Source organism: Dasypus novemcinctus, chromosome 21 (genome assembly GCF_030445035.2).
Source record: "Dasypus novemcinctus isolate mDasNov1 chromosome 21, mDasNov1.1.hap2, whole genome shotgun sequence".
NCBI lineage: Eukaryota > Metazoa > Chordata > Mammalia > Cingulata > Dasypodidae > Dasypus > Dasypus novemcinctus.
The window spans coordinates 38081912-38109788 of NC_080693.1; the positions used below are offsets into that span (position 1 = coordinate 38081912).

Genomic DNA, 27877 nt, shown 5'->3' on the forward strand with positions numbered 1-27877 from the left:
GTTCCGAAGCACTTGGTGCATTTTCCATGCTTTGCAACCACCCCCATCTTTCCAGTTTCTAAATATTCTCCTCATCCCAGAAGGAAACTATTAGCTGTAAAGCAGTCGCTCTGCATTTCCATCTTTCCCAATGTCTGTCTGTCTTTTAAAATCTCAACAACCCACAGGAGTGTCTCCAGGATTCACTGAAAGGGAAGGCTCTTGGATTCCCGAGCGCGGTGGGTGATATTTCTTGCAGGGCACGTGTTAGGAAGGAGCACTGGGTAGGCTCTGTGAGGGGCCGCAGAAGAGGCCAGGTCATGCTTGCTGTTGGAGGGATGAATAAAATGTCGTTCTTAACTGCTGAGGCTATGCCAGGCTCTGCTAAGAACCGTGCACAGAGCTGCGGGGCTTGGAGAGCACAGTGTCTGGGGGCCCTGTACAGTCCTGTAAGTGGGTGTGGGCTGTGTGCGCGAGGCGGGGGTGGCACAGGGGTCGGTTCGAGGTTGTTTCCTGCTCCCCGGGGCCCTCCTGCATTTCCCTGGCCCCTCCTGCATTTCCCTGGCCCAGCTCTCTAACCCCCAACCTCGCCCCCCAGAAGGCTTTCTGCTGAAACTGCTCCTCTTTCTGTCCTCTCCCTCTTTCCCAGAAGTTCCTCATCCTCCTCTGCTTCCTTTTCACGCCCGCTTTTCCTCCTGTGCAGGATCAGGAGGAAGGACTCAGGGGAGCCCTTTAACCTCCCGGAGCCTCGCTTTCCTCGTGCACATGTGGGACAGTTGGGTCGGGTGATCTCAGAAGTCTCCAGGGCCTTCTAGGATCTTCAGGGGTCATCTGTGCCCTGCTCGGATGTTTCTCAGGGGGCCTTGAAGACATCCCAGAAACTGCCCGGGCCTCTGTTGGCCAAGGACCGGGGCCAGGAGCTGGGAGCCAGGCAGGAGAGATTGGGCCTCTGCCTGTGCTGAGAGGAGGGTGGTGCCCTGCTGACCCCGCTGCTGTCTGTGCTTCTCCCTCAGTGTGACCCCGGGAACACAGGCTACATCAGCACAGGCAAGTTCCGGAGCCTCCTGGAGAGCCACAGCTCCAAGCTGGACCCGCACAAAAGGGAGGTGCTCCTGGCTCTCGCCGACAGCCATGCAGATGGGCAGATCTGCTACCAGGATTTTGTCAACCTGGTGAGCGCTCTGGGGCCCTTGCTGCAGGGAGGGGCCTGTCTGGGTCTGTAGCTTAATTGTAGCTGTGTTGGCCAGCAGCATTGAAAAAGCCCAGGCTTCATCAAATGAAAGGATGCCATCAATGACCTGGTTTTTCTTTGTCTGCCTTTTGCAGTGTCAGCCCATCCTCAAAGCAGCCCCTGGAAATTCTAGACCCTCTTCCTTGTGGCAACAAAATGGCTGCAGCTGTTCTAGCCCTCACACCCTGAGGCTGCTCTCTCATGAGGTCTGGGGTTTCCAACCTCCACTGGCCTAGTTTGGGTCAAGTGGTATGTGTTAATTGACTCAAGCCAATCAATGCCCACCATTAGAGCTGGGAGTGGGCTTAGTCCCACAAACCAAAAGGCTGTGAGTAGGGAGGGTATTGTTGGCAGGGGAATTGGATGGGGAGTGGATGCTGGGAGGGTCGGGCCAGATGATGCCGGGGGAGATGGGACACATGATTGGAGGCCAGAGCTCATCAGACCTGCTAGCATGTCCTGGCTACCTGAGGGATGGAGATGGGATGTGAATCCTGCCCAGTGGTCTGACATCTTGCAGTGGGGACTTCCTCCTCACTGAGGGTCATTGCTGTGTGTTACAGTGGCCACTGCGATGGAATCGGAGTAGGATTCCATGGGGTTAAGAGGCAGCATTTTACCCACCATGGGATGGCTAGGATATCTGTAGAAGCAGCATGAATTAGCAAGATGAATACAAGGCCAGAAGTATTCACTCGGTTTCCCTATTGGTAAAATGGATACAGTTGCCTTTCTTCATGTCACAAATGGAGGTAGGGGAGTGAAATGACTTGTGTGAAGTTCCCTGAGCTCCCAGGATTCAAAGGCATCTGTGGTGAGGGAGCCAACACCGCTCTACCAGCGTGGTGCCGCGTGAAATCTGTCATCTCTCCCAGGCTTTGGAGTTGTTTTGATATCCTCTTGGCTGAGGGGCTGCCTTTGCTCAGGGTGAGCATGATTGCAGGGAGCAACTGTGGGGCCTGCAGGGGAAGGGTCAGATGCTGTTCAGAGTGGACCTGGGAGCAGACCTCCTGGGGGCGTGCAGCGGTGGGCAAGCCTGGGCCAGTGGGCGGAGCTGAGCTGAGTTGGGGGCGCAGGGATCTGTGGGATAGGCTGGAGGTAAGCTGTGGCAGCTGCAGGCTCTTCAGCAGCCCCAGCACCAGCATGTTTGCTGAAACTAGGTGCCCTTGCTCAGTCTCCGGGCAGAGTGAGGGCATGGCTGGGCCAGTGAGAGGCTTCTCTCAGCCAGGCTCGGTGGGGTCCTCTGATAAACACCTGACAGCAGGTGACTTACTACCGATGGCTCGGTTGGCATTTCTCTCTGAGCTGGGATAGCCAGCCATGCCTGGGTTCATGTGAGCAGGGCTGCCCTGGAGATATGGCCCAAGAAGGGACCCACGGGAGGGGAAGCCCTGCATAAGATGGAATGCTCAGGACTTGGGCCCTGGTTCTGCTCTGCCTTTGCCATTTCCTGGGTAAGACCCTCTGAACCTAGCTTTTCCCCCTTATAAGGTGAGGCCAAAGAATACCCTGCAAAGGGTTGCAAGGATTAAATAAGATGGAGTACTGACAAGTTTTTGTTGTCTCTTTATGTTCTTCTATCAGGTAAAGTCCTCTGCATCCTCTGTGCACCCTTCCCCACCCCAGCCCAGGGAAAAAAAAGTAAAATCACCCTTATCCAGAACTCCCATGGTGCTTTGCTCAGGCCACTCTTGTAGACAGACCACACTGCATTACAGCTGAATGGCTAGGGTTGTCATGTGTGGGCGTGTAGGTTGCATACTGTACAAGGGTGCCTGACTGAGGAATGAGGGGGGACTGAAATCCAGCCTGGACTGTGCTTACCCAGGCCTGGCCTGGGTGCAGTCCTGGAAGAAGAGGTACAAGTTTGGGCTAGCGTGGACTGTGGAATCACAGTGGAATCAGATTGAATTCTACCTCTGTGATTTACTACATATGGGTCCTTGGAGAAATTACCCTCTCCAGACTTCATTCCTCACCTTTACTATGTGGGGAATAATACCCAAATAAATAAGGTGCCACCCCCTTTTGCTGCTATTTACACACGTGTTTCCCCTTATAAGCTCTGTCAGGCCCAAGACCACGATTACAGGGTGGCTGCTCTTGTGCCCTGCACGGCCCTGGGCACATCCGGGCCACGGGGCGAATGGCGAGTGTATATGTGCACACACCTCTTCTCCTTTCTCATGCGGAGCTGGTCCCAAACCCGGGTCTCAGGGCCTCTCGGCCATGAGTGTGCTTTGATGGTCACCGCCCGAGCTCCCACGCGACAGCCCCCTGGTCGGCATGGTTTGGGTCTCTGACTGGGAGAGCTGTGTCTTTAGGACATCCCTCCATACGAAGGGTCTGCTGTGTGCCCGTGCAGGGCGGGTGGCAGGTGAGGGAGGCCCCTGGAGCCTGGAGGTCAGCGAGCAGGCTGACTGCTGGCTGAGGTCGCTGGAGCTCTCCCGAGGATGCCTCAGGCAGTCGAGGGCAGAGCCGGTTCTCAGGCTCTCCGGATGTCCTGATGGTCCAACCAGTCCCTGGACTGGCCGAGGGTTTCAGGTCCTGCGAAGGTGCCCAGGGCAGTGGTGGCTTCTGCAGATGCCGGGGACCTCTCGCCTGTGCTCCTAGGCAGAGGCTTCCTTGCTCTGGGGTCCTCTATACCCTGGGAGCCCCTAAAAAGCTTCTCCTTCATGCTCAACTCCTGGAGAGGAGCAGGAGGTTCAAAAGGCCCTGCTCCAACTCGAGGGGCTTCCGGGAGATGCTAGTTGGGGTGTGGAAGGCAGAGAAAGGGGACCGGGGTAGGAAGCTGTCTTTGAACCCTCACCCAGACACTTCCCACCTCCCCTTATCTCCTTTCTCCTCCCAAGAGGAGAGGTAGCAGCTTTTATGCCATAAAATGGCTCAGAAGTCTGAGTACATAGGTAATATAATAATTTGATCATGCATGGAAAGGCCAGGAAACCATTTATCCTCTATTTACCTGTTTCCAGACTTGAGCACCCCGTAGAAGGCGACAGCCTGGGTCGGGTTCACTCCCCACTAAAACCGAGGCGTTCCTCAGTCCAGATTTGGACTTCCCACATTGGCCGTGACTTCTGGAGCTCCAGCCTCTGAGAAGGGCAGGGGGCGAGCTGCTGGGGCTCAGTGTGGGTGCGGGAGGTGCCCAGACGCACTGCTGCATGTCCTGGCTCTGGAAAGAGGAGGCGTGCGTTCCTTTTCAGGGAGCTTCAAGGTTCAGACTAAGGCAGGGATGAAGGAACCGGGGCTAGGGGCCCCTCAGAGCTCCTGACCCTTGACCCTTGAAGCTCATGGTGTGTTGGGGCGTGGTGCTGGTTTGTGGCGTAAAGCAGGTAAGAATCTTAAGATGTAGACTAGAAAGAGGGAAGACCTAATCCAGATCAACCTAGGTGAGGAAAGTGAGGCCCAGGGAGGCGACTTGCCCAAGGTCACCTGGCTATGTAGTGGAAGCCCAATACTGGAGCCCAGGTCTCCTGATCCAGTGCTCTTTTCTTTACAATTTTGTCCATCTAACCAAAGATTGTGGCTAAATCAGAGCTTCTCACCTCTTCCCAAGCTAGTGTGTGTGAGGTCACTAACTCCTACTCATCCTTCAGTTCCCGTTCAGATATCACCTCCTCCAGGAAGCCGTCCCTGACCATTGAGGGGCCAGGTTGGTCTCCCTCCTCTGTGTTCCCTGAGCAGCCGTCCTTCTGAACTGTGATTGCTGGTTACATAACTGTCTTGAGCAACACCCCTGTGTCTGGCAGTGTGCCTGACACATTGTTGCCCTAGTTGTTATGGATAGATGGATGAAAAATGATGGATGGATGGATAGAAGGAAAGTATGGGGAAAAAGAAGACAGTCTCTTACTGGATTTGAACCTGATGGGTTACTAAAACCCATGCTTCAATTTCCTCACTGGGTAGAATGGGGATAGTCGTAGCTTTTATCTAACAGGGAGACTAATTGTATCAAACGAGTCAAATCAGGGAAGTGCCTAGAACAACCCTGGACACATAATTAGAACTCAGTGAATGCTCCTTCTTATTAACTATTGTAGAAGAAAACGGTGGAATTTGACCTGGCCCAAGGAGCTGCTGGCTGAGATCCTGGCTGTGACCCTCTCCCCCACCCCATTTCCTGAACAGATGAGCAACAAGCGGTCCAACAGCTTCCGCCAGGCCATCCTGCAGGGGAACCGCAGGCTCTGCAGCAAGGCTCTGCTGGAGGAAAAGGGGCTGAACCTCTCGCAGCGGCTGATCCGCCACGTGGCCTACGAGACCCTGCCCCGGGAGATTGACCGCAAGTGGTACTACGACAGCTACACCTGCTGCCCCCCGCCCTGGTTCATGATCACAGTCACGTTGTTGGAGGCAAGCCCAGGGGTGGGGAAGGGGCTGCTCGGCCTCCGGGGAGGAACACGCGGGGAGAGGAGGAGAGAGGGTGTCTGAGGTCACAGAGCAAGGGCGGGATCCATCCCCACCGGCCGGAGAAGGCTGAGGGGCAGTACTGGTGGCCATTCCAAGCCAGGCCCCGTTACAGTGAATGCAAGTGTGGTTGTCATCCCCGGACCACGAAGAGGTACTCCAGAAATGATTAACACTTCAAGCAGTGTTCACTGCAGCAAAATCCCCATATAACCACCCACCAAAATAGCTGAAATAAAAATAATGTGGTAAGTTCATTGATTTGCGGGGTTTAGCCAGGCTAACTCATTACAGTCCAGTTCCTCCCTGGGTGGGTAACCGTGGACAAGTCACTTGCTTCCCTGAGGCTCCATTTTTCCACCTATAAATAGGAATAGAAGACCTGCCCTCCTCTCTGATGTTTATAGCTCTTGGTGCTTTCTAAACACAAAAGCATCCCACAAATACATACGAGAAGAGGTGTTTAAGTACTTAAATGAACAGGTAGATATGAACTTACCTAGTCTGAAGATCATTCTTCCCTTTGGGAGTCGTCTGTACCTATTGTTACATTCAAAGTCTCCTGTTTAAGCAACCAAGTCCAAAGGTACCCCTTTCTGAATTGGTGCCTGTGTGTGATGAACTCCAAATGCTTTTGGCTGTTCCACCCAAGAATCTGTAGCCCCCTGACCTTGGCTCCTGGATGGATGCTTGATGCTTTGGTGGTCGATAATCTCCTCTGTTTCTTTTCCAGAACCATGGGCCTAATTACTGCCTCTGCATATGTTCTTGTAAGGTTCCTGCCTAATCAAATGGCAGGATGGTTAAGTTCCGTGGCATCCTTCTTTCCCCTTTTTTTTTTTTTAAATATCAGAATATCTGGTTTGCAGGCCAGAGAGCCTGTGTTTGTCGTTAGGGCGTCCACTAAGCACATGTGGAAGCTGCGGTTTTCTGAGATATTCTTGGAGTCGTCTTAAAGGGCTTAGTGTTGGTCTATTTGTTAGCTTCTATTTGAGGACCAATAATAACGAGATGCCTGGAAGCTGTATTTGCTGCCAGGCCACCCGCGTGGCGTTGGGTGGACAGAACAGCTCCCCAGAGAGCCCAGGGGGCCTAAGCGTTTCCCAGGCTTAGCACAAGGCGGTTTTAGGCTGCTGCTAATTATAGCCGAGCCTGTGCTGAGCATGGGGCTGGCTCTTTGTATACCTTATCATTTTTATACGTCTTGGACAATCCTAGAAGTATAGGTATTAGCATTCCCTTTTCCAGATGAGGAAACTGAGGACCAGAGGATTCAAATAATTTGCCCAGAGTTATTTGGAGGAGGCAGATTTTGTGTCCAGGTGGTCCAGCTCCAGAGATTTCAGATGCAATGCAAACTCGAACACCCATCTAGAAGAAACAGAAAAAAGGCTCAAGTAGCTGAAATAACTACTTCAAAACCCTTGTACTAAAGCCCAAGGCTTTTGTCTTACATACAGTTCTTAGAACCTGTTTTTCTGCTTTACAGAAGATAGAATGCACCCGGGGGTAAGCTACTAGAAGGGGCCACTACCAGCAGGCAACAATAAGTAACAGCTAACAGTAAGGGGAAGTACAAAAGAAAGTTTAAAAGCAGATCTAAGTCTTAAACACAAGACTTTGGAGTCAATTAGGGTAGGAGCAAAAACCCCATGTACCGTGATTGCTGGAAAGGACCGCACTCTGATAGGCTAGATCAATACCCACACCATCTTTAGAAGAGTGTTATACAATGTCCTGATTAAGAATACAGGGGAAGCGGATGTGGCTCAACAGTAGAGCATCTGCCTAACATATAGGAGGTCCAAGGGTTCAATATCCAGGGCCTCCTGGCTCATGTGGTGGGCTGGCCCGTGGGCAGTGTTGCTGCGTGCAAGGAGTGCTGGCTCCCACAGGGATGCCCCCATGTAAGGGTGCCCTGCCACAAAGAGTGGCCCCTGCACAAGGAGAGTCGCCCTTCGTGAAACCACAACCCACCTAGGAATGGTGCCACACACACGGAAAGCTGACACAGCAAGATGATGCAACAAAAAGAGACAGATCCCCAGTGCCACCTGATGAGAATACAAGCAGACACAGAAGAACACACAGCAAATGGACACAGAGAGCAGACAACGGGGAGAGAAATAAATAAATACATCTTAAAAAAAAAAAAGAATACAGGGGTATGAATGATACATTTGAGAAAAGTAGTTAAAGTAAATATCCTTTTAGACCTTAAATATCTTCAGTTATCTGCCAAATCTACTTATGTGGATGCCTCATCCCCCAAGTGGCTGAGGGAGTTGTTACAGCAATAAAGGTGAGGGAGGAAAATGGATGTGGCTCAAGCAGGTGGACCTCCTGGTGAAGGCAAGCTGTCCCGCATGGCAAGCTGGCCCACACAGGAGTGCCGCCCCACGCAGAAATGCCGCCCCATGCAGGGGTGCCAGCCGATGCGCAGCAAGATGATGCAACAAAAAGAACAGAAAGGAGAGGCAATAAAAGACATAGCAGAACAGGGAGATGAGGTGATGCAAGAGAATGATCGCCTCTCTCCCACTCTGGAAGGTCCCAGCATCAGTTCCCGGGGCCGCCTACAAGCAGACACAGAAGAACACTCAGTGAGTGGACACAGAGCAGACAATGGAGGGAGGGAGGAGAAATAAAGAAATAAATTTAAAAAAAAAAAGGTAAGGGAGCTGTTCCCTCCAAACCCTTCCTGCTTAGCATCAAGGAAGACCACGTGACCATCCTGTGAATAGAAGTGGGGCAGGGACGGGTGCAAGCCAGGTTGGACACTGCCTTTCATTCTCTGAAGGGGGCAGATGATGACAGCGCCCTGCAGTCGCCGCAGGGGCGAGGTGCCTGGGCAGTTTCACACCTAGTAACAGCCTTTCTCCTTTTTGTGCTTTCATCCAGGTTGCCTTTTTCCTCTATAATGGGGTGTCACTGGATCAGTTTGTGCTGCAGGTAACCCATCCCCGTTACCTAAAGAACTCACTGGTTTACCACCCACAGCTCCGAGCCCAGGCTTGGCGCTACCTGACATATATCTTCATGCATGCAGGGTGAGTACCTATTTTTTTCCTCCTATATATCAAGAATCCCTGCAGAAAAATAAATGTCAAGATAATACACATCGAAATACATTTTTAAAAATGTTATTCATATCTATCTGGTCACAGGATTTGATATGGCACCTTGAAACACATTTAGTACCAGACTACAAAAATAAATTATTGAATGTCTGGAAGAAGGGAAAATATAGGGAGGAAAATGCAGCGAGATTAGCACACACATACAAAACCTGTGATTCTTGCTAGACATAGGTTGCAAATTTGTTCTGAGTTTCCTAGTGGCCAAAGCAAAAAAGGAATTGTGGTCAGCTACTAAATTTATTGTCCACAAACTGTGTGTGTGAATGCCCCTATGAAATAAAGGACTGATTTGTTGAAATGACCTTCCTCCCACCGTGGTCTCCACATATGGCAGGGGACTTCTTGAGGAACTTTAGCAATACTTAAAGTTTCTCTTTGCAGAACTCTGTGGGCTCTTTGGGGGCTGGAACACAGTCAGTTCTCACTGATGCCTCCTACCTTCTTTCCATGATAAAGACTCACCAGCTGACCAGGTGAGCCTCCAGGTCCAAGTCCCTTAAAGAGCAGCCCCGGCGGCAGGAGACCGTTTTTATGTAGTAAGGATGCTGAGTTGGGAAAGCAGGATCCCAGGACACCAGGTCTCTGCGGTTCTTCTCCAGCATCTCCAGACAAATGAAGGAGCTCGCTGTTAGCCTGGGAGAATCCCTGGGGGTGCCTGCCCCTGGGGTGGAAATGGGAAGCGGCACTCCAATGGCTCCAGCCTTCCCATGCCTCCCGAGAAAGGTCCACAGTGGCCAAGAGGGAGTCCCCTGTGACGCTTCCTTCCTGCCGAGCCTCTAACGTGGTCACAAGAGCCGACTCCTGGTTGGCTATGCCTGCTGGACAAGGTGCTGTGGAGTGAGGAGATATTTCAGCCCTTGCTGATGAATGTCTCCCTTCTGGGCCCAAGGGACAGTCAGGACAGTCTGTTTACCTTGCCTGGTGTGTCTGCAGGCTTTGAGCTCAGGGGCTAAGGAGCAGAGCGGGAGAGGCGGAGAGGCGTGTCGCCCCTCGTCTCCTCGTGAGCCGAGATGCTGGAGGCAGCAGGAACCGGGGACTTCCCTGGCCAGGCTGCTCAGGCCTACGGCTGTGCGGGAGCTGGGGCTGCCTGCCCTACTTCCAGGCCTGCCCTCTGCCCTCTGATCCCTCAGGGCGGTTAAAGCTTCCTTGCCCCATTCTCTGCTTCCTGGAGCTGAAAGCCGGAGAGTGGACAGGGCACAGATGCCCTCAGCTGAGGCCCACAGGGGTGGCCTTGGGCCTTTCTTGGACAGTTGCTCCTGCCGGGGTAGGACCTGCTGGGGAGGATCTTGGGCGGATCCTCCAGGTCCCTGGAGCATGAGGGAGGGGTACTTGGCTGTACGGCAAAGAGGAGCAGCAGTGGGAAGGAGACAGGGACGGCTGGCCAGCACATCTTTACTCAAGACTCACTCTGGGGAGACGGACTTGGCCCAGTGGTTAGGGCGTCCGTCTGCCACATGGGAGGTCCGTGGTTCGGGCCCCGGGCCTCCTTGACCCGTGTGGAGCTGGCCCGTGCGCAGTGCTGATGCGTGCGGGGAGTGCCGTGCCACGCGGGGGTGTCCCCCGCGTGGGGGAGCCCCGCGCGCAGGGAGTGCACCCCATGGGGAGAGCCGCCCAGCGCCAAGGAGGGTGCAGCCTGCCTAGGAGTGGCGCCGCCCACATGGAGAGATGATACAACAAGATGATGCAGCCAAAGGAAACACAGATTCCCATGCCGCTGACAACAGAAGTGGACAGAGAAGATGCAGCGAATGGACACAGAACAGACGGCCGGGGTGGGGGGGGAGGGGAGATAAATAAATAAATAAATAAATCTTAAAAAAAAAAAAAAGGCTCACTCTGGGCCTGGGAGTCCGGAAGTCACTATGAGAAAGAAGAGCTCAGGATTGGGAGGCAGGAGCCCTGGCTTCTCCTCACCTGGTCTCCTCTACGCTCAGGTTCTGAAGTTGTTAAGCTTCAGAAAACCTCTAGGGCCCCTTACAGAGTTTGAATTTTTCTGACACTTCTAGTATCCGTGGAATTATTCAGCTAGTGAGAAGGGCGGATACTTCCAGACATGCCGTTTGGCCTCCCACCAGGGCATGCAAGTCAGGAGCAGGGCTGTGTACCCAGCCAGCACCCAGCCCCTTGGTACCTCCTCTGCGCCCCACAACTTAAACCAGCCCAGGAAGCTGCCCAGTCGTAAGCTCAGTTTAAAAGAGATGATGTTAAAGTGCTTTGTAAACTTGAACTGTTACAGTCTTTTCTGGTAACACATGCACTCGGCTAGACTACCCCACATTGAGCAAGAAGATCTGGTCACAGGTCTCTAATGATATAAAAAGGAAGGCAGGGAAGCAGACTTGGCCCAGTCGATAGGGCGTCCGCGTACCACATGGGAGGTCCGCGTTTCAAACCCCGGGCCTCCTTGACCCGTGTGGAGCTGGCCCACGCTCGGTGCTGATCCGCGCAAGGAGTGCCGTGCCACGCAGGGGTGTCCCCGCGCAGGGGAGCCCCACGCGCAAGGAGTGCGCCCTGTAAGGAGAGCCGCCCAGCATGAAAGAAAGTGCAGCCTGCCCAGGAATAGTGCCGCACACACGGAGAACTGACACAACAAGATGAGGAACAAAAAGAAACACAGATTCCTGTGCCGCTGACAATAACAGAAGCGGACAAAAAGAAGAACACGCAGCAAATGGACACAGAGAACAGACAACTGGGACGGGGGGAAAGGGGAGAGAAATAAATAAAATAAATCTTGGGAAACGGACTTGGCCCAGTGGTTAGGGCGTCCCTCTACCACATGGGAGGTCCGCGGTTCAAACCCCGGACCTCCTTGACCCATTTGGAGCTGGCCCACGCGCAGTGCTGATGCACGCAAGGAGTGCCCTGCCACGCAGGGGTGTCCCCCCCCCCCCACGCGCGAGGAGTGCATCCTGTAAGGAGAGCCGCCCAGCGCAAAAAGAAAGTGCAGCCTGCCCAGGAATGGCGCCACCCACACTTCCCGTGCCGCTGACGACAACAGAAGCGGACAAAGAAACAAGATGCAGCAAATAGACACAGAGAACAGACAACCGGGGGAGGAGGGGGATTAAATAAATAAAATAAATCTTTAAAAAAAAAAATCTTAAAAAAATAAAATTAAAAAAGGAAGGCAGTCACAGGGTAAGAAAACTGAAATCCCGTATCCCAATTCTGAGACTTTGGGGGCGAAGTAGGCTCTTCACCAGGAAGGAGAAGCCATTCCTCATGGTATACCTTGAAACTTTAAGGGACAACTTTGAATTATTCGTTACAGAAGACATCTTTAATGTGATTAAAACATGCCTCTTTAAATATCAGTTGCGTGGCCTGGTGAAAGGAGCAGGGCTGCGGTCCCAGCCCAGCCACTAACCAACCCTGTGACCTGATGCCAGGCGTGCCCCTCTCCGAGCCTCAGTGTCTCGTGTGTCAGCTGATGGAGTTGCTGGGTCTTGACCGTGGCTCTTCCCTCTTACTATGGCAAGTGCAGACCCTGCCAGTCACTGCCCAGGCCCAGCACAGGCCTCCCTGTCCCAGCTGGCAGGGGACGTGTGGAAGGAATGCTCTTTTCAAAACTCCGTCTGCGCTGTAATTGCCTGTTTCTGTGCCTGTGTTCCTCCCTCCAGCAGACTGTGAGCTCCTCAAAGGCAGGGGTGGAGCCTTGTTGCCTGCTGGAGCCTCAGCGTACTGGGCGTACAGTGTCTGTTGAATGAATGGGTGACATGAATGAATGCATGTGGTCTCTCTGTCACAGGGTGGAACACCTGGGACTCAACGTGGTGCTGCAGCTGCTGGTGGGGGTGCCCCTGGAGATGGTGCACGGAGCCACCCGCATCGGGCTTGTCTATGTGGCCGGCGTTGTGGCAGGTGGGCAGGTGGACCCTGTGTCCACAGGGATGAACCTTCACAGGGTGGACCGGGAGACTCCAAGAGGTTGGGCAAGCCCCAAGCTTCCCGGGGACACACAGGGCACTTACGAAGTCCCCTGGCTATGAGGGTTGTCCTCAAGGCAGTTCCCCCACCTCTCCAGGAGGCTGGAAAGGGGCTGCCCCCTAGAAAGGAATGTATGTGATGGCAGAGGGAGGAGAGCCCAGGATTTGGAACAGGCCCCTTGACCGGGTCTTCACGCAGCCCTATTGTAGCCATGTGGCCTTGGAGACATTCACTGACCTCTCCTGGCCCCATTAAGCTTTAAGTGGGAACTTGTGTGATCTGCCTGCAGGGCTGCTGGCAGGTTGCGGCAGGTGGCCCACGGGAGCACCAGGGCTGTGTAAACTGCAAGGGGAGCAGTGTGAGCTCCCTGTAGGGGCATCAAAGGATATGTGGAGCCGGCCATGCCTCTGGCCGGGGTGGCCTTGCCTCTGCTCGGGATGGCCACTATCCTCTCCGTTGAGCCACTGCTGACAGGAGAGAGTCTGGGCCAAGAGGCAGCGAGCGCTCACCCCGTCTGGAGGAGCCCAGGGCCTCCGGCATGCCTGGTGCCCAGCGTGACTCCTGCTGAGCCCCATCTCCCTACCCCCACCCCTCACCCCCGTGGGAGGTGAGGTGGGGAGGCCTGGGCGGATTAGAGCAGATTTCTGCAGGAGAAGTCAGCGCCAGCCTGGCTTCCGAACACAGGGTTCATGCATCTGATGTTTCTAACTTTATTGCTGGCTTTTTTTGAAAAAACAACAACAAGGTTTGCCGCCTCAGCTCTTCAGCTTGACAGCTATGCCTGAGGGAGCTTTGTGTGTATGTTTAAGTAAGATCTTAATCCTTTTGAGTGGCATTAAAGTTGTCACCAGCAGAGCGGGGCGTCACCGGCCTTGTAGATGATGGGCAGGCAGGGAGCCACTGGAGTGGCTCCAGGAACTGGAGAGGGAGGGCCCCACCCCGAGGGGCTGGTCTGCTCCTTCATTTCATGAGCCCCCGGCCGGGAGATTTGCCCAGCACCGCCTCCTTCGGCTCCCTTGTGTGCTGAGGCACCAACCCCGGCCACCTTGGACAGCACCCACGCGCGCCTCTCCCAGAAGCCAGCACCTCCCGTGCCCTGGAACAAAGTCCTAACGAGCATCTCTATGCGCCAGACTTGCTCAACCGTCCCCACACCTCCTAGTCCTGACACCTGGGGATTTATAGCCACATTTTCCATACCTGGATACCCGGAGACCCAGATGCTAAATGACGAGGAACACTTGCAGCTAGCATTCAATTAGAGGGGATTGCCAATAACCCGGAAGACAGAAATAAGATTCCAGAGGACTCAGGCCTCACCAGAATGAGGTGAAACGCAGTGGAGAGTCGGGGTGGGCAGTGCCCATCCCAGGGGCGGCCTGTGCAGAGCGGGGAAGGCCGCGGGCGCACAGGCAGCAGCAGGCTTCACAGGCTGAGAGTTAGGGTGCAGGGTGTATCGTGAAGGGCGTGACGGGCACTTTTCTGTCTGATCATTGCCTCCAGTCAGAGGGTATCCTGGACGCAGCGTCATGTCACTGACGGCCAGGATTGCCTTGACTGGTCCGGCCACTCCATGGGCGCCCCTGAGAGAGGGGAGGCCCATTTACAGACAGGAAGACCTGATGCGCCGGCCGGTGTTTACCAAGCGCCGCCCGGACGTGGGCCGCATCGTAGCCCTGGGGGGCAGATGCTATTACTCTCACCTGTTAGGGTTGCAGAAACCGAGGCTCCGTGGGGCTAAGCAACTTGCCTGCGGAGGCCCAGCTTGTAAGTGGTGGCACTGGGATTCAAACCCGGGTTGTGCCTATGACCACTGCTGTCGCGTCGAGTCAAAAGGTCGGCGACCTTTTCCTTTGTGCAGATAATTTGTTGTCGGACCAGAAGAGGTCTTAACAGACAACTGGCCCTGCCCCGATGTAAGGCCATCGTGTTTTGTAAAAATGATACAAATCTCTGCTGAGCACGAATGGTGCTCCAGGCGTGTGATGAGGGCCTGACTTTTTCTCCTGTATTCATCACAACAGTCCTGGGAGGTGGATGCTGTCACCCCCATTTTGCAGGATGTTCAGAGAGGGTCAATGACTTACTCCCTTTGCCCAGCTAAGACGTGGTAGAGGTGGTGTGGAAACCCTTCCCATGTCTGCAGACACACCCTGTGCTTTTAACCAACGTGTAATTCACTTATAGCTAACAAGTACTTCAGAAGCTTAAGTAGGGGAGCAGATGTGGTTCAAGTGGCTGAATATTGGCTTCCCACATACGAAGTCTGGGGTTCAATCCCCAACCCTGGTACCCTTTAAAAAAAAAGTTTAAATACATCCTACCAAGAATTTAGATTATAAGCCTCGTGTGTGCATCTCCAGAGCAGTCTAGCACAGAGTTGGGCACATGGAAGGCAATAAATATTTATAGAATAAGTTAAAGGATACACAAATAAATAAAGTTACACTGCTTAAAGTTAGATGTAGTGCATATTTTTATCTGGAATTTTTTTAACGGCCAAGGGAGATGTTGGAGCATACCTGCTTTAACATTTTCCAGACTAAAATGATCACAGTGTGTGTTATGGCAAAGTCACCAGTTTATCTGCTTGCTGGCGTGGACCCAGTATTTTTTTGTGTGTATGGGGGTGATTCATCACCCCAACTAGAACTGGTCCCTTGCCCTACTCTGTGCAGAGGGGTATTTTGTCACTCCAGCTTGACGTTCTCTCCCCATCCCTCCTCGTCTGCTGCTCTCACTATATCCATGGATTCACACTGATCTTATGAAACTGTCTACCTGTTGGGTTCATAACACCTTGTAGAGAAATCCTGTCTGGCTCATACTTCTTGCCCTGGGATGGCCTCGGGTGGGTCTTCTCATTACTGTATTTTAAACGTACATCACTGTGTTTACATTTGATCTCTTAGTTCCTCTGGTTGGGGACTGATCTGCAATAATTTGATGCACCACAAAAGGAGGACACGTGGGTTCAGGTCATCACCTTCAAGATTCTAGAACCAGGATCTGAGCCTCAGAACCTGGATCTTAGACCAAGAACTAATTTCTGATCTGGAGGGAACCCTCGAGGTGCCCTGCAGTAGGTAGCGCACTTTGCTCCCCACCCCAGAATGGCTGCACTGTGCTTTGCTTCCGGGTTAGGGACTTCCTTTGAAAAGAGGGTTTCGTTGCTCAAAAGTTGGAAAGCCTAAGACCTCCTTCTTCCACAGATGTGACAACTGAAGCCGCAAGGATTCAGGGTCTGTGCCATGTCACTAGCCAGCCACGCCCCCATTCACTACTCCTGCCACAGTCCCAAACTGACCCCTGACCCTCAGGTCAGGACTCTGAACCCCAGGGAGGGTGAGGGAAAGGTCAGAGAGCAGGCTTGACCTCCGGCAGGGGCCCTTCCCTGCCTGGGGCTGCCCTGCCGCCTCTGCCTCCGTGCTGGGGGAGGACAAGGGAGCAGAATCTGGGCTGCTTCGGAGGGACTTGTGCCAAGAGGCCAGCCCAGGGAGGCTGGGGCTGCTTCTGTCCAAACGGTAATTAATGAGGAGCGGCTTAGGCAGCCGGCCCTCCACCAGCCGCCCTGCAATGCAGCGCTCTTAGACAGGAGAGCGTGGGAACCCTTTGTCAGGCAGACCCCTTGCGTGTTTGGTTGCCACCCTGGGATTTTTTTTCTGTTATATATGACTGACCCTGTGGCTAGGCGGTAAAAAAAGAGAAAGTTATCTGACAATAGATCAATACCTAATTAAAGCCGGAGGGAAGGCTTGAAAGGGGAGTGAAAGATTTATAGTTGCCCTGGGAGGGGAGAAGGACTTGAGAGTTCTCAGTTCATGACAGTTTTGTTTTTTTTTCTGAAAGATTACATTCCCCCTTGAGACCCAGGGTCGCTGTGAGATTCTCTTCCTTGCAGGATCTTCGAGAACCTTGAGAGAGGTCGTCAGGGGAAGGCAGGTGATGGGGGTTGGGGGAAGGCTCTCCCTGCCCAGGGCTATCAGGTGCTCTCATTCCTCCTCCCAGGTGGTGGATCCTCCAGTCCTAGGGAACCTGCAGGATCTGGTCTTCTGCTGGTCCCTCCTCTCTCCACCCAGGCAGCAGCTAATTGGCTCCTGAGCCTGCAGGCATTTTCCAGGGTGATTTCTGCACACTCACCCAGGCCAGCCACCTCTCTTCGGAGCCCTGGGCTCTACCTCCCAGTTATTTTTAGTCTCCCATGTCCTTCTCTGACAGCCAAACCATTGATCACACTTAAATGAGACCAGAACAATAAATTTCCCATCTCCTCTCTGCCCAGCTTCCCTCCCAGGGCAAAAGTTTGTCATCTTCCAGACCAGGAGTTGTCTACCCTTCCTTTTCCCCAGAGGGTGTGACATCATGTCTCTCTCTTCCCGGTGACTTGTCAAGGACATATTTCCTCTAAAGAAGCCCGTGCTTGGGAGATCCTGTTGGCCTTTTGAGATTTAACTGGGCTGGAGGAAGGTTGGGGGTGATGCCTAGAGGGTCTCTAGATGCTCTTGAGAAGAGAGCTGGTGGAGGATGGAGGTTAGCCTCTGTGCCAACTTGGGGGATGGTTACTTTAGAGGCTATGACCTTGGGTTTCATGTCAGGCAGACCTGGACTCAGACCCTGGTTCGAGCCTTTCCAACCAGGAGACTCTTGGCTCAGTGTCCTTGTCTGTGCAATAAGGTGACTAGTACCTGCCTCAAAGCCTTGTCTTGAGGATTAAAGGGGAGAACGTACGTAAAATATTTGGCCCAGTGTCTGACACTTGGCACCGTTAAGTGATAGTTATCTCTATAATACCTACTGCTGCTATTTTCATGCTTGCTCCAGAACCCTGAGATAGCACAATGCCAGGGAGAGGTTGGGTGAAGAGACAGATGATCTGAGTACTAGTCCTAGTTCTACTTTGGCCAAGTCACTTCCCCCCTGGTTTCTTTGAGTCTTCATTTCCCATCTGTAAAATGAGAAGTTTGAATCGAATGATTCCTTCAGCTCTAAATTAACCCTCCATGAAATCCGTAGAAAGATCCAAGGTGCAATCAAAGGAGGAAGGGATGGGGCCTCTTGCTCTGGGATCTTACCCCTGGGGCTACAGAATCCAAAAGCCAAGGGGTGGGGGTGGGAATAGGGGTGGGGTGGGGGAGGCTAACTCCAGCGTTGGTAAGATCTCTCGCTCTCTTTCTGTACCAGGGTCCTTGGTGGTGTCTGTGGCTGACATGACTGCTCCGGTCGTGGGCTCCTCTGGAGGGGTGTATGCACTTGTCTCTGCCCATCTGGCCAACATCGTGATGGTGAGCACCTCCTGGTCCCAGCGTGCCCATCTTGCACTCCTTTCGCTGTCCTGGGACCTGGGTGATAGTCCTCTGGAGCTGGGTTTGGATCCTGGTCCACATACTATCCGGCCCCGGCCTGTCAAGCCCCTGGCAGACATCCCTCACCCACTGTAGGACCAATTCAAATGGTCCTTTCCATATACCATTCATATTCCCTCCAGCCATGGCTCTTCCTATGAATTTGCCTGTCTCCCTATTCCCTTCTCTTCCATTCAGTGACTTAAAGAAGTGTTCAAGTTCCTGTCCACTGGCGTAGATGGTTCAGAGTAAAGGGATTTAGAGATTGTCTCATTGAAATTCACAAATAGTAAAGGAGGCTCTGAGAGGTTAACTGATTTGTCCAAAGTCACAATCAAGTTTATGGCAGAACCAGGTCTTGAATGCACATCTCCTGACAGCCATTCAAGTGTTGTTCCCATATACCAGCCTCTCACAGTGGCAGGACCCTGCCATTCCATTTCTCATGCTCTTCTTTATCTTTTCCTGAAAGGCAATATAGGGTAACAATTCGGAGCTCAGGCGGTGGAGCCAGTCAGCCTGGATGTGAATCTCAGCTACCTCTCTTCCTAAAGGGTGACCTGGGGCAAATTACTTAACTTCTTTTTATTTTTATTTTATTTTATTTTATTTATTTGTCTTTATTTTTTCAATGTTGCATTAAAAAAATATGAGGTCCCCATATACCTCCCACCCCCCTGACCCCACTCCTCCCATAACAACAACCTTCTCCATCATCATGGGACATTCATTGCTCTTGGTGAATACATCTCTGAGCACTGCTGCATCACATGGCCAGTGGTCCACACTATAGTTTACGCTCTCCCCCAGTCCACCCAGTGGGCCATGGGAGGACATAACAATGTCCGGTAACTGTCCCTGCAGTACCACCCAGGACAGCACCAAGTCCTGAAAATGCCCCCACATCACATCTCTTCTTCCCACTCCCTACCCTCAGCAGCTACCATGGCCACTTTCTCCAAATCAATGCTACATTTTCTTCAATTACTAATCACAATAGTTCATGAATAGAATAGCAATAAGTCCACTCTAATCCATACTCTATTCCTCCATCCTGTGGACCCTGGAATGTTTGTGTCCACTCCACATCTATATCAAGAGAGGGCTTAGATTCCACATGGAGGCTGGATGCAATTCTCCTGCTTTCAGTTGTAGGCATTCTTGGCTCTCTGGTGTGGTGGTTGACCTTACTTAACTTCTTTGTGCCTCAATTTCTACATCTGTGAAATGGGATGTCATGAGATTAGGGAAATAAATTTAAAAGTCATCACTCAATATAAATGTTAATGTTATTCCCTGTGCCTCATAGAAGTGACCACACTGGGCACAGAATAGAGACAGAATCTTCAAGGCAAAACATCTAAATCAATCTGATAGTCTTCAAGGTGGCCAAAGTCCTTGTCTTGGAGGAAGTCTGAAGTTTGGAAGCTGGAGGAGTTGTCGCTGGAGGCGTTTGGCTCTCCCTGCCTGACGTGCCTGCTGGCCTGGGCGGGGGAAAGTCTTTTTCTTCTCTTTCCAGTGCCTGGCACAGGGCTGGGTACATGGTAGATGGTGCCTGCTAAATTCTGGTGAATGAATGAACGGACGTTTTCCAGGAATGGCATTGCATCTCTTTTTGTGGTTTTCCTGACCTCACCTCTCTCCACCACTATCTTCATCCACGAGGCAGATGTGATTGCAAAGTTACAGAAGTTTTTGGAGTTACTGAATTCTCCCATGTCTTTCCGCTTCTTATTCCCACTCTCACCTGCCCTGCTCCTGATTACCATCCCTTTTCTTTCCACCAAAGTACATTGAAAGAAAGAGAGCATGAGAAGAGGCAGACAGACAGACAGAAACTGCCTGACTATACTTGGTACTTGCCTAAATTTTGGCCAACCTCAAGGCGATTCCTGGAGAGATACCATGGGTGTCAGAAAGCATGTGTGAATGAGAAAGTCTGTGTGTGTGTGTGTATGTGTGTGTTCACATGCATGCAGCTCAGTCTGCTGGAAACCTGGGAGCACAGGGCTGCCTCACATGGACCACTTTTAAATGGGTCACTCTGTATCAATGCCACATCTTTCCCCAGACACAGATTTTCTTCTGAATTCTCCCTCCTCCACTCCCCCTCCCCCTGCCCCAATTCCTTTCAGTAGGGGAAGGAAATGCTAATGTCCCACCTCCCATTTCCCCAAGATGTGTGCTGTGTAGGGGTGGCGGTGGGGGTGATGAACAAGCACAACTAAAAGAGAACACGGAGAAGAAGAAACAGGCCTGTTCCCACCCCTGATGCCCCAAGAGTTCCCACGGTGAGGGCAGATCACCCCACAGACCATGGACTGGGGAGTGGGGATCGCGGGAGGTGGGGTGCGAGTGCAATTTTGCTCCAGTTTAGTCTCTTTCCTGGCAAGGAGCCCATGGCCAATGGCTGAAGGGATGAATAGCCAAATCTGAGAGCCCAATGCCCTTCCAGAAGAAAATGCTTTCCGTGGATAACAGGAAGCTTTTCCACCTGCAGAGCATGACCTACTGGTAACCCTTCTCTAGAAAGTTGTCTGGTACTTATTTGGTGTGGAAAAATGGTCTGTTTCCTTTCATCAGGAGACTTCCCTCAGCTCAGAGCTGAGTAATTCAGAGATGCATTGGGTTCAACCATATGAAATTTCCATTTTGATGGGTCAAAAACAGCTACACATTGGCAATTTCATATGGTTCAACCTAATAGATATTGGTTGTTTTTCGCTCCAAAATGAAGATTTGGTCTGTGTGTACATACACAGTAAAGCACTTCATCAGACCAGGAAGCAGAAAAACTATGGGTTTGACAGACACAAAATTTGGATTTGAATACCAGTGTCACCACTTAATATATTACTTCCAGTGAGTTCTTTAAGTTCTTGGGGCCTCAGCTCTCTCATCTGAAACCTCTTCTTCACAAGGTAGTTGTGAGGAAGAGATGAAAAAATGGACGTGAAAGTGCTTGCAGCAAATCACTATACAGCTGTGAGATCCTCTCTGTATATCTGTGTGTATGTGTGTATATGTTTCTGTGTATTTATATGTAAATGTAATTTTTTATCTTTATAAATTCTATCTATACAGAAAACTAAACTATCAGATATACAAAAGTGTTTAACACTTCTGTCCTAAGCGCTGTTTAAATATGAGATTCTGCCTTAAGTGAAAGTATGTCTTTTAATTTTTTTTTTAAGATTTATTTTATTTCTCTTCCCTTCTCCTCCCACCCCCGTTGTCTGTTCTCTGTGTCCATTTGCTGTGTGTTGTTCTGTGTCTGCTTGCACCCTTGGTGGCACCGGGAAACTGCGTCTCTTTTTTTGTTGCGTCGTCTTTGCTGCGTCAGCTCTCTGTGTATGCGGCACCACTCCTGGGCGGCTGCGCTTTCTTCACGCGGGGCAGCTCGCCTTACAGGGCATGCTCCTTGTGCGTGGGGCACCGCTACGCGGGGGCGCCCCTGCATGGCACAGCGCTCCTTGCGCACAGCAGCTCTGCATGTGGGCCAGCTCACCACACTGGTCAGGAGGCCCTGGGTATCAAAGCCTGGACCCTCCCATATGGTAGGTGGACACTATCAGTTTAGCCACGTCCGCTCCCTGTCTTAATTTTTATAAAGACTCTTTGAGTTTCAAAAAGCTTGCAGCTCAGGAAGCAGATATGGCTCAGTGGTTGAGCTCCTGCTTCCCACATACGAGGTCCTGGGTTCAATCCCTGGTGCCCCCCCCCCCCGCCCCGAAAAAAAAGCTTTCAGCTCACATCAAGTAATTAAGTTCAGAAAATATTTCAATGAATGATCCAGATTCTATAAAAGCCCTACAATCAAGACTTCTTACTTTAAATAAAGACTAGAAGTAAAAAGAGAAACATAATTGAATAATTTATTAATCACCTTTTCCTGAAGCCCGTAGACCAGAGTTCCATTTTTAATATACAAGATGTTTACTTATGTGTCTGTGTATGCACAATTATACTTTGCTCCATATGATAGATGTTTCCCTAAAATTTTTGAGATCTGACTTTTTGCAAATTGAACCATATTATCAAAGCACTAGGAAAGATTGTCGTCTAAAAGACACAAAAGATTTCTCTGTTAAAAGGTTCACTTTCTTAAGTGAAAAATCCTTTTGTTGGACAAATGCCCACTCTCTAATTTATCTGTGTCGTGCTTTCATGCTTCCTGTATTGGGTATTCTCAGAGTTATTTAACAAGAGACTGTTTCTAACAGGGATATAAAGCCGTATTGAAAGACAAGTTCCCTGCCTGGGTTTCAGTCTCTGGGCTCTTACCTGGTTGGGTGAGCAAGAGGCCGAGGGACTGGTTACTCATGTCTTTGCAGTGGGTGCGTTACTATCTCACCCTGTGAGGCTGTGGGAGAGAGTGAAATTAAAGGGCCTGCAAAAGGTTTGTCTTCCCCAGGGGCCCGAGGGCTTTTGAACATTTATAGCAGCAGCAGAGCTGGCTGCCTGTGAGATTTTATTCTTCTTTCCTGTTGTGTCACTGCACTCATTTTATTGGAAGGAATAATGAGTTGGGAAAATGAGGCAGCTGGTGAGAAGGGGTGACGTTCTAGTTTAACCCCTCAGCTGCTGGGAGACTGGTCATTTACTGATGTTTGTTCAGCTTTGGGGATAACTGGGCCGTCAGCTGAGGCTGGTGGAGAATGTGCCCCTGTCTCAAAAGAGCGGGTGGTGTAATGGACAGAGCCCTGGACTCTATCCCAGCTGGGCCATAACTCCCTGGGACCTTGGTCTAGCCCTCTTGGAGCCTCTGTGTCATCCTCTCTAAAATGGCAGGGAGGATTTGGAGTGGATGGGGTACAAACTCCAGTGCCTTCAGGGGCCAAGCAGGTATTGTAAATGAATGAACCGGGTCTGCCAGCACTCCCCTGCTCTGCCCAAGAATTAGAAAGTTCGAAGCTGCTCTGCAGGGCAAACTAATGGTCTTTGGGCCCCGGCCTGCCCAAGTGCAGCCTCAGGTCTGGATGTGAATCTCGTGGAGCTCACCAGGTGCAGGCAGTGTTAGAGCTTTACACACGTTAACTCGTTTAACCCTCACAACAACCTGAGGAGGTAGGGAGGTGAGACAGGTACTATTTTTATCTCAAGTTTACAAATGAGGACAGTAGAGAAAGGGATTCTGATCCCAGAGCTGCATGATGCCTTCTCTAAGAAGTTAGTAGCCAGGATGCGTGAGATCAGGCAGGGAGCCCCAGCCAGCAGACCTGAGGGTGCTTTCCTAAGCTGGGTCCCAGACACGGCCCAGAGGTGGGCAGCATGGAGCCAGGAGACCCAGCGGCAGGAGAAAGCAGCTGACACAGTTCAAACTTGGATTGCCTCTCTCACTCACAACATAATAAAGAGATGCTGTCTTTAGTTAAGATATTCAGAAGGTTTCGATAAGGAAAAGGGATTAAAAATGTCCTGTATAACTTTTTTGGGGGGGCAGTTAAGAGCCATGACTCGTGTTGTGGGTTGAACTATGTCCCCCGAAAGCCGAAGGCCTAGCCCCTTGTACCTGTGAATGTGGCCTTATTTGGAAATTGGGTCTTTGGGGATGTAATTACTTTAGATGAGGGTGGGCCCTAATCCAGCGTGACTGGCGTCCTTATAAGAAGAAGGAAATTTGGGCACAGAGGGAAGAGGGAGGCAGAGACTGGAGTGAGGTCTCCACGAGCCAAGGATGCCCTGGAGCCACCAGCAGCTGCAAGAGGCCAGGAGAGATCCTCCCCCAGAGGCTCGGAGGGAGCGTGGCCCTGCCAGCACCCTGATTTTAGCCAAGTAGCTCCCAGCACTGTGAGACAGTGGAGTTCTGTTGTGTTGTCACCCAGTTTGTGGCACTTTGTTACAGCAGCCTTAGGAAACTAAGAGAGGTGGACATTACCAGGAGGCAAAGCTTGCCCAAACAATAGTTCGGAGCCTTTTAGCAACAGTAGCCTCTTTACATGGCTGCCTAGGAGGAAGTGAGCGATCTGTCCCCGGAATGTCCAAACAAGGGCGTAGGGCCATTTTGGCAGCTCCTTGGCATCTGGTGTTCCTCTTGGGGATGAGATGGTCCCATCAGATGACTCCCAAGGACCTCCCATGGTGGCTGCCCACCATCAGCCAATTGAGCCAGCTCACATCAGGTTGCTAAATCCAGCGGAGGGCCCGACCTGTTTTGTTCCTTGTCCCTGGTGAGGATCCCCTTTGGCAGACACCAGCAGGTGACAAGGTTATCCTGCCATCTGCCTCTTAGCACAGAACGTGTCGACAAGCAGAGATTAGCCTTCCCCACGTAAAGGGGGTCGTGTGGCACCCATCTCACCTTTTGTGAAGAAGGAGTTGTTGGTCAGTGAGGAATAATGGGGCAAAAAGAAGAGGTGGGCAAGAAGCCGAATGCCGCAAGGATTTCTCCCTCTTTTTGGCAGCTTCCCTGTGTCCTGCTTTATTTTTTTTTCTTTAACATTTATTTATTTCCGCCTCCCCTCCCCATTCGCCTTGTTGTTTGCTCTCTCTGTCCATTCGCTGTGTGATCTTCTGTGTCTGCTGGTATCTCATTAGGCGGCTCTGGGAACCAATCCTGGGCCCTTTCAGAGTGGGAGAGAGGGGATTACTCTCTTGTGCCACCTCAGGTCCCCTGTTCTGCTACATCGTCTTATTTTCTCTCCTCTGTGTCTCTTGTTGCATCATTGTGCTGCACCACATCTCCGTGTTGCCGGGCACTCCTGCACAAGGCGGCTTTCCCCGTGGGGTGACATTCCCATGTAGGGGGGCACTCCTGAGTGGGGCCGCATTCCCGAGTGGGCCAGTACTCCGTATGGGCCAGCTCGCTGCATGGGCCAGCTTGCCCTCACCAGGAGGCCCTGGGGATCGAATCCTGGACCTCCTATATGGTAGACAGGAGCCCAATTGGTTGAGCCACGTTCCATTTCTCCCTGTGTCCTGCTTTTGACTGACACTTCCTTTAGTGTCTGAAGACATTATTGTGCACACCAGGATTCAGGGCCTCTATAAAGTATGTTCCCCCTGACCTCAAATGAGTGTGAGTTGTTCCCCCCAGTTGGGTTCAGGAAGATTGGGTGGGTGGGAGGGAATAGAAGTCCCCTGGCTGTTCCCAGGTGCCCCTGCGGTTAAGATAGGTGCCAGGCTTGTAGAAACAAGCATGTGTAAATGGGTAGCACTTGAATGCATGGCAGGAGTGCCCCTCAAAGAACCCTGTGGCAGTCTTTTGTAAAGTGAAAAATCTTTTTGTAAGATGCCTAATTATACTGTGTATCTACTTTGTAGGTTCAGAGTTTTCAGAGGTTCTCAGGGGAGAGAGGGATTTGTTTGAGGGCCATCTGGCCCAGCCCCTTTCCAATGCCCAATTCTCCCCCAGAGCATCTCCTCCATGCCATGTAGAGCCCCCGTTCGAACCCTTGAGTGATGGGAAACTCACAACCCCCCAAGAAGGATCATTCCATCTTTGGACAGCTCTGCTTCTTAGAAATGAAAACTTATTTTGAGCTAAAAAAAAAAAAATCTCTCCCTCAAGTTTTGGTCCATTCTGCCTTCTCCTCGCAGGTTATGGTGAATGTGTCTTTTTCTCATGTCAGCTCGCTTTTTTTTTTTTAAGATTTATTTATTTATTTATTTCTCTCCCCTACCCCCCCCCCCCACCCCGGTTGTCTGTTCTCTGTGTCTATTTGCTGCATCTTCTTTGTCCGCTTCTGTTGTTGTCAGCAGCAGGGGAATCTGTCTCTTTTTGTTGTATCATCTTGCTGCATCAGCTCTCTGTGTGTGTGGCGCCATTCCTGGGCAGGCTGCACTTTCTTTCGTGCTAGGCAGCGCTGGGCAGCTCTACTTACGGGGCGCACTCCTTGCACAGGGCTCCCCTACGCGGGGAACACCCCTGCGTGGCAGGGCACTCCTTGTGCGCATCAGCACTGTGCATGGGCCACACGGGTCAAGGAGGCCCGGGGTTTGAACTGCGGATCTCCCATGTGGTAGACGGACGCCCTAACCACTGGGCCAAGTCCGCTGCCCCCATGTCAGCTCGCTTGATACTTCACCACAGTGACCCTGTCCTGAGTCTTCTCTTCTTGGGGCTGAACAATCCTGGTCTCCTCATATGCAGGATTCTGGGTTCTTTTAACATCCTGATGGTTTGCTAACCTTTGCAACTGTAGCATGCAGCAATTAATCCAGCCCTACAGTGTTGTCTGTAGGGCTGTAGAGGAAAGAAGGACTCTCATGCCCCTCGATCTGGAATCTATTCCTCTATTAGTACACTAGCTTGAGGGCTTTTTTTTCTGAAAGTAGCAAACTTACTAATGGCTAAAATCTCAAAGTCATACTGAATGATCTGCTACTAAACTACATCTCCCTCATTTGGGACTTAATAGTTTTTGTTGTTGTTGTTGTTTAATGGCTTTCTTATGTGTGATATACTTTCAGAGGAGTGGTCTGATCTGGAACTAATAGAATTCTCTCCTTTTCCCCTAGAATTGGTCAGGCATGAAATGCCAATTCAAGCTGCTGCGGATGGCTGTGGCCTTGATCTGTAGTAAGTACTGGTGGGGCGGGCGGGGGGAAGGAGGCCCTGCACCAGGCCCTGGGATACGAAGATACAAAAATGGCACAGTCCCTGCCATTTGTGATCAGGAAGGGCTTGTGATCAGGAAGGAAAAAAAAAAAGCGAGACATGTCAATATAATGTGTGCTAAAGTGGGACTATGAGAGAAGTCTGTCATTTAATGCATCTTCTTCCTTCTTAAACTTTTTATTGACATATAAAATACAGACAGAAGAAGTGTACCCAGATCAAGAAAAAGAACTTCTTAGTCTTTTGGGTCATGCAGTCTATCTTTTGAGATCCCTGCTGGAAGCCTGAGGCCCCTTCCCCAGAAAAATGCACGTATGCACACGTAAATACAGAACCCTGCCATTTTAGCAGGTTTACAAACTGAACTAATCCACGAGCCCCTATGAACAAAGTACGGCGAGGGCCCTAGTCAGGAGAGAGCAGAGCTCGTTTTGAGTGTTAGAGACAAGCAGATGCTCGCTGGACAAGGTACAGGAGGTGCTGCCGGCAGAGGTGCAGCATGCACAAGGACCCGATGGGTGACGGGTCATGGCCAGCCAGTCATTTAGCAAAACTGACATAGGAGTTTGGGGGTGTGTGTGACTGTGATAAGAGAGAAAGCTGGCAAGATAACAGATATTGGATCAGGAAGGGCTTCTTTAAATGCAAAGAAAAAAGCCTGCTGGGGAGCTTTAAGCAAAGGAGTTGCTGACAGCTTTAAGTTTTAGGAAATCAGTTAGGCCACAGTGTAGAGAACGGATTGTGTATGGGAAGGATGAAGCAGATGAATCTGAAGCCTTGTGAGAGGGAATAGGCAACCCCTCACTGGGTGCTCAGAGCATGCCTGTGAAGGGTTACTAGGCACAATTTACAGGTGGGGCACTGGAGGCTCAGAGAGTTAAGTTCCTTGCCCAAGGTCGCCCAGCTACGAGATGAGAGAACCAGAATTCAGAGGCAGCCTGTGTCATTTCTAAAGCCCCACACTTTAGCCACGCTGGACAGTGAGAAGGTGAACCTGTACTTTCCCCGCCTGGGTCATCCCATCCACCTACTAAGAGGAAAAGAGGAAGATCCAGCTAGAATCAATTTGAACTGGAGGATCGGGCCTGTGTGCCCTGCTCTTTAATCCACTTCCGCATTACTAGCTCCTGCACCCTGTGGCCCTCACCAGACAGTCTCTCCCTAAGAAATCAGGTCTGCCCCTGACCTTCTCTAGGGCTTTTACTCTCTGGATCTCAGTGTTCTCCATGTGATTGGGTGGTCCCTAATCCCAGAGAGGACTTCCAGCCTTAAAGCCCATGTC

The 27877-nt window shown here is 51.4% G+C and overlaps 1 protein-coding gene across 2 annotated transcripts in view; it reads left to right on the top strand.

Moving 5' to 3' along the window:
• Nucleotides 1–27877, top strand: part of RHBDL3 (rhomboid like 3) — a 47597-nt gene that overhangs the window by 13748 nt on the left and 5972 nt on the right. For both annotated transcript variants that reach the window (XM_058283856.2, XM_058283857.2), the window contains 6 exons: nucleotides 993–1151; nucleotides 5345–5569; nucleotides 8525–8673; nucleotides 12515–12627; nucleotides 17875–17975; nucleotides 26496–26556. In XM_058283856.2, coding sequence (XP_058139839.1) covers nucleotides 993–1151; nucleotides 5345–5569; nucleotides 8525–8673; nucleotides 12515–12627; nucleotides 17875–17975; nucleotides 26496–26556 — 808 coding nt within the window. The remainder of the gene's footprint in view (nucleotides 1–992; nucleotides 1152–5344; nucleotides 5570–8524; nucleotides 8674–12514; nucleotides 12628–17874; nucleotides 17976–26495; nucleotides 26557–27877) is intronic.